Source organism: Alosa alosa, chromosome 6, assembly GCF_017589495.1.
Source record: "Alosa alosa isolate M-15738 ecotype Scorff River chromosome 6, AALO_Geno_1.1, whole genome shotgun sequence".
Taxonomy (NCBI): Eukaryota; Metazoa; Chordata; class Actinopteri; order Clupeiformes; family Clupeidae; genus Alosa; species Alosa alosa.
In genome coordinates this window covers 22,668,071-22,674,972 of record NC_063194.1, presented here as the reverse complement: position 1 = coordinate 22,674,972, position 6,902 = coordinate 22,668,071, and the positions used below count along the sequence as shown (strand labels likewise).

General features: G+C 41.3%; 1 protein-coding gene across 1 annotated transcript in view; it reads left to right on the top strand.

Annotated features, from left to right (window-relative positions):
* LOC125295966 (speckle-type POZ protein) overlaps window positions 1–1,494 on the top strand; it is a 20,347-nt gene extending 18,853 nt beyond the window's left edge. Inside the window, exon 6 of the mRNA XM_048245555.1 lies at window positions 356–1,494. Coding sequence (XP_048101512.1) covers window positions 356–500 — 145 coding nt within the window. The 3' untranslated portion in view covers window positions 501–1,494. The remainder of the gene's footprint in view (window positions 1–355) is intronic.
* Window positions 1,495–6,902: the final 5,408 nt, after the last annotated feature.

Sequence of the window (6,902 nt, the reverse complement as noted above, 5' to 3'; positions counted from 1 at the left end):
CCTCACGAGTGTGTGGGTGTGTTTCAAGGGGGTGTTCTATGTCCCTCCATACTTGCACTCTCAATGACCTTGTCAACATGATACACACACACACACACAGTCTTTCATGTCTTTATTCACATGCCCTCCGGAGTTTTAGGGATGTCATTATGTTTTAAGCTTTCTAACATCTTCTGTCTTTCTCTTCCTTCTCACTCTCTCCCTTCACCTTCTTCCTCTAATCTATTTGTCTTCCTTTCCATTTCCCTCTCTTTCTCTCCCTCTCTCTCTCTCTCTCTCTCTCTCTCTCTCTCTCTCTCTCTCTCCCCTCTCTCTCTCCCCCCTCTCTCTCTCCCCCCCCCTCTCTCTAACACAGCCATGCATCGGACGTGATGGAGACCTCGGGTTGGAAGTCCATGGTGGCGTCCCATCCTCACCTGGTGGCCGAGGCCTACCGTTCCCTGGCTTCTGCCCAGTGCCCCTTCCTGGGCCCGCCCCGCAAGCGCCTCAAGCAGTCCTAGCTCCGCTGCCCCCACCCCTCCCTCGTCCTCCCCTGACGACCTCTACCCACCCACACCCCTCCTGTCCTTTACAGCCCCTCTCCTCGTCCTGCGAGCCCAGAGTTACCTGCTGATTTAAAGGGCGAGAGTGGACGATGCCCTGTTGAAGATGCCACCAAAACTCGAGACCTAAAAGTTTAAATCCCCACCTGGTAGAAGAACTTTCCTCCGTGTTGTCGGAAGGGAGTCCTGGAGGACGTCCAAGAGGCTTTTGCAGGAACTGATGGGAGAGGAGAGTAGGGGAGGGGCCACTGCTGGAGTTGCCAAACTGGACGTCTCCCCCAGTCTCCGACCGCCCTCATCCCAACCCCACCTGCACTGTGCTGGTATGGTGTGAGAGAGGGGGGCAGGAGGGTTTGGGGTGTCCCCATGTCCAGTCTCCGGTCCAGATACACTGAGCTCGACCTCAGCCCGGGTGATGTTGCCTCCATCCCAGCCCTGTGTTCCACTGCTCATTCTGTGAAGGACCTTGACAATTCCCTTATCCTCAGACTCTTAATGGAAGTCGTGCTGAAAAGCAGATGAGCAGTGAGTTTCTAAGGAAAGCAGAGAAGAACGTTCCTGCTCCACAAGTCCTCCATGCTCTGTCACCTGTGTCCCCAAAACTGACTAAAGCAGCCAATCACATTCCCCACCTTTGAGAGGCCCGCCTTCAACCCGGTGACCCTTATTTCTGATTGGACAGCTTCATTGAGGAACCTGGAAGTTGACTGTTTGAGAACTTGACTCTCCCACTATTGGACCCCTTCACCCCCACCTCTCAGTCAAGCAGCAGAGTGTAAAGAGACTGGAAATGAAGGACAATACATGAAATTCAACACAAAAAGATGTACATGGGAGATTTTTCCCCCTTCTGTTGTTTTTTTCTCCTTTTTTGTGATTTCATTTGAGATTTAATTTCTTCTTCCCATAGCACTTGTGTATTTAAAAAAAAAAAAAAAAAAAAAAAAAAAAAAACAACAGCTTTCTGTATTTCAAAAAGAACCCAAAGTGTCTTTTGCCTTGTGGTTGTATTCACCGTTTTCATGATCCTAGTCACCCTGTACTCTTAACAAAGAGATGGTTCGACTGGGGGTCTGACTTCAGAAGTCTCTCTCTCTCTCTCGTTTTATTTTTCTCTCTCTGCGTTCTATCCTTCCTGAAAGTGAATGGGAGGCAGTGATATGTTTATTTTCTCTGTGAGAGCAAAGCGTGTGCATGGCTGCCCTCGTTCTGAAGGGAACACAATAGAAGGCTTGAGAAAGATCCAGACAGATGCTTACCCCCCTGTGGGTCCTGACGCAGGAACTGCCAACATTACGACAGTTTCTTAACTTTCCTCAGGGAGTAGTCACACAGCAGGTGAAACACAGACCCACACACACTCACACAAGCAGATAGGTATCACTTGTAAGAATGGGTGTCGGTGTGGTTGTGGGGTGTTGCTTTCTTTGATAAGGTCAGAAAGAATATCCCAGAATTAAAACCTTTGCACTCATATTAAGTCTAAAGGAAGGGTTCTCGGGGCATAAAAAAAAAAAATTCTTGGGTTCCGGTTTCCGACCGACCCTGTCAATTTATGTGCGACCCAAATTTATTTTATGAGCTTGGGGAAGAAATAACAATAAATAGTCTAGGCTACATTAAATAAATCCACAAATAAAAGGCGAACTATAATTACATTAATTACCCCTTGCGTTATGTATAGGGATGAGCGTTCTCTCTTTTACAAAGTAGCCTATGCACAGCTGTTCACGAAGACGATTGTTTTAGTCACTTACCAAGGCACTCGCAATTTTGTCCAAACACCGCAACTTTTTCGCAAGTTTGACCAATCATCGTAGTTTCACCGTGAAATTTCACTTGAGCCAGATGGCACACTTACTTCTGCACATGGCACCAAAGACTGCCTAACGTGTTCGTTCCTCTGCAGTTTTGATGACAATAAATAGAAGGCTAACGTTAATAATCTGCTTACTTTCATCTCTCAACCTGGTGTTGCTAACCAACCTACCTAGGCTATGAAAGTAAGTAAGCCTACTTGGTTTACTGACATTTGAGTAGGCTATGCAACCCATTGGCAAACGTTTACCTGGATATGTCCTTTTAGCGTCATGTTTGCTAGCTTGTGGGCTTAGTTTGACTAATGCTACCAAAATCATAGAAATTAATAAAATTTCAAGACATTTACCTCTTCTATGATCCAAGAATGATTTCATTCGAGTTGTTTTTTTAACATTTATTTTAACTAATGACATAGAAGACATTCCCAATTGCATCCACACATCGTAATGCACTATGTAAAAAGTGATTTACACTCGTAGCCGAACACCGTGAGATGCAAGCCTTCCAATCCACTCAGACATATAAATAGGCTACTCTCACGTCCTTAAAGGGGCAGGCAGTCAATAAGACGTACACCACCAATGTAATGACATTAAACATAAGTGTTTAAATCAATATGAAATTACTAGATACTTACTTGCTATTAGTAATTATGCAGGCCACAGACTATGAATTATTAAAAAGATATGAACTTAATATGAATTACAAAATATATGAATGTATTGAAACATATAAGATGATGCCATCTCTTTAGGTGACTGTCTTTTTGGACAGTTCTAATTTAAAGGTTATAGCCTACTGCTTTGTGAATTACCTCAGTCAAAGCATTTTCATTAAATAAAGTAGGCCTCGCCCTACTTTGATTTTTTTGTAATCCTTACTATTTACCTTTGATTATCCTTTTTTAATAAGCATCAAGATGATCAGTGTGATTTTGGTCTTACTAACCTTAATTGCCCCACATTTAAAAAAAAAAAAATATTTTTGCAATTTTCACTTCCCGCAATTTCTCCACGAGAAACAGCTAAAAACACTGCAACTTCCATCCAGACATTTTAGGTCGCAACAGTCTCAAAAAACCTCGCGAAATCCTGGATTTTCTACCTACCCCATAGACAGGTGCTTCTATCCAGAGTGCAACAGTACACCTTATTCCACACGCAAACATGTGGGGTGCTAGCTTTGCCCATATTGTCTCCGAACTTCTGATAAAGCAGTACATCCGTTGTGACACATTGAGATAGCAGAGCTCTATCGAGATGACTGGCATCATATGTTATGGGTCATTCTAAAGTTAGGAATGTTTATTTAGGATTTTGGTGACTTAAAGACATTTCTGTTATACACCTTTCCTATCTGAAGTTAGGAAAACACTGACTTTGGAGCGGCTGTTCTGTAATGACTTTCTAAACTAGTTACCATAGTTACCAAACAGATAAGGATTTGCGAGTTTCTCCATACACGGGTTTCCTGTTTACCAACAAAACTAGATGTGCGCGCAGCTGTGGGGCAGAAGACGTTTGGTGGCCGTCCACAACGTTATAAACTTAACCTAAATAGTCGGCTGCTGTAAGCTACAATCGTGTTTTTTGTATACCCCTGTTGTCTCAATGATAGTAATATCTCATTTCAGACTATATTTCAGAGTTTGCCATTCATTTGCATTATTAATATAACATTGTATTTTGACATTTTTTTTGGCTAAGACATGCATTCCGTTAGGGATATTGAACATTTTCTCTAACCATCGTGATTTCGAATTGCAGTTTTCAGCACAAAAACTAATTTTATTCTTTGACAGCACTGCTCTATGCTGTTCTATGGTGCTTTCTGCCTCTTAGTTGCGCACGCATGTTTTTGTGACGTTGCATAGAAATCCATGTATACGATACAGTGGCCACTGCCGCATATCGTATACCCACCCGTAGGGGTGAATAGCCTTGGGTAGCAAAGTACAATATTGCAATCTGACCTCCTGATGGCATTTGTCGTTTTCCTTCCTAGTTAGCCTCTCTATCCTCTTCTGCCGTGTTATCCCAATGAAGCTAACTAGACCTAGCTAGCCGACCGGAAGTTTAAAGACAACGTGGAATTTAAAAAAATGGGCGGGGCTGAATAAGATGAATACATTCTCATCAATATGCCACGTGCCCTGTGAATAGAACACACTCTCATCTTCCACCTTGCTCACACTTAGGAACACAAGACATATAAGAATGCCTCCCATGTAATGACATTGCACATTTCTAAACATAAAACTTACTACAAATGGGTTGCCAGTTTTACCATTACAAAAATTAACTCCCAACTACTGGTATTTTTGTTGCAAACTTATGCTTTATGCCAAATCTCATGTGACTGTATACCATTTAGCACAAACTAACAACAGTCTGATATCTGCCAGCTCAATACACCCTAACTAAGCCATATAAGTTATGTTTATGCTTTGATGGTAATTTTGATACCATAGATTTAATAGAGACCCAGTCAGACCAATAGTATGAAAAATCAGGAACAGAGTTTATTTACAATGATGCGCATCAAGGGAGAGACAGCATGACTTCACCTAAAGATCCATCAGCTGCTCTAACTAGACAAGGAAATAGTTAGGGTTTAAGTATCCTTCCAGGCTGACGGGAGATTGCGTTGATCATCCCATCTCACGTGGACTACACAGAATCAGACAGATTAGTGGCAACCTGGCAATCCGGAGCAGATAGCTACTGACGCAGCCATGCAGAACAGTAAAACACTGCAAAGTCATAATATTCCCGCTTATCTCTAAGTACAGTCACACACAGATATACACAGGGACAGGACAGATATCATACAGTCTTTACCTAGAATCATACTTTTAGTATCAAAGTGACCCACTAATGAGAAATGTAGAACATTAAACCACATATTGGGATATTGGACATAATGCAGAACATTAAACCATATATTGGAATATTGGACATAATGTTCTATTCCACTTTCTCTCAGTTTACAGTAATATTAAATTATTTGATAACTGAAATGTACAACTAAAGTATTTTATCTCTTATCGGGCATCTGTTTCGGGGTAGAACTGTGTGTGCAATGCTTCATGAATCACAACACACCAAGCTGCGAGATCACAACACATGATTGGTACTATGTATTCACAACATACCACATGATTGGCCGATGTATTCACAACGTACCACCTGATTGGCCGATGTATTCACATGTCAACTTTTGGTGGCGGAAGGGGGGGAATATGTGTAGACGACTGCCATATTTGCGTTACGAACTCACCCCATACATTCCTATGGGAGATTCATTGAGTGCTGTGGCTCCTCATTAAAAAGTCTCTCTCTGGTACAACCCTTTGTGCTTTAGAGGTCCAGGTTAGGTAGAGGTACCACACGACTGTAACTGATCATAATTAAATACTACTTATGAGTATTTAAAATGGACATCTCCTTTTTGGATTTATAGATTATCTAAACCTCTTGAACCATGAATATTAAATAGATGATGTGATTGAAGTTCTTCAGTGAGGAAAAGACTTCAAGAAAATATCCCTGTGTTGTGATGTCCAGTTAGGCACTATTAGATCCATTAGATGAAAGTGAAAATTGCATCACACCAGAAAACAGGTCCCCCAAACCAAGCATCAGGGAAATATTAACTGGTGAGGGAGGCCGCCACAGCCCAGCTTAATTACCCAGGAAAAATCTACAAGGTTCAGTGGTGTAGGAAGCCACACTCTTAAGAATAATCCATAAAACTCTATTGGAGGGTGACAAAAAGAAGTAATTATTTTAGAAGATACACATATATATCCAATATGTATCGAGTTTTCTTAAGGTGTGGGAAAGGATTTCAGAAACAGAGCTTTATGGCCAGTCCTCAAATCACTACATGAGGCCCAAATCTAACACTGCCAATGACTCAAGAAACACCTTCCATGTTGTGAAATATGGTATCATGCTGGAGGAATATTTCTTGTCTGCAGGGACTTGAAAACGTCTTAGTATTGAAGGCAGAATGGATAGAAATAAAAACTACACAATAAAACCTATTACTGCCTGTTGTAAAACTAACATCTGGGAGAGGGATTAGTAAGTTGCGTTCAAGCTCTAGACTCTGAAAAATGCCTTGAGACAATTGTTTTAGCGCTATGTACATAAAATTGTATTGAAGGGAATTGATTACCTACCAGAAGGACCAATGTGCAAGGCTTAAGCAACACAGTAACAGCTCAAAAACAGTCATGTATATTCTAGAACGGTTACACTGTTAAACTAGAATGTTTATTACCACATAGGACTGCCATCCCAACAATATACTTTATACACTATGAAACCGTTTGGGAAAAAAAATGTGTAAGTAGTATTCCATCACCAGAAAATAGTGACGAATCAGAGGGGCTGATAATAATATAAATTAATATAATTATATACATTAAAGATATATGAATTAATATAAGTTGCATTGCCAGTTAAGTATGTTACAATGGTAGTGAAAGTGAAGCTGATTGGATGTTAAGGTTAATGAAGGTATTTTGTTCGA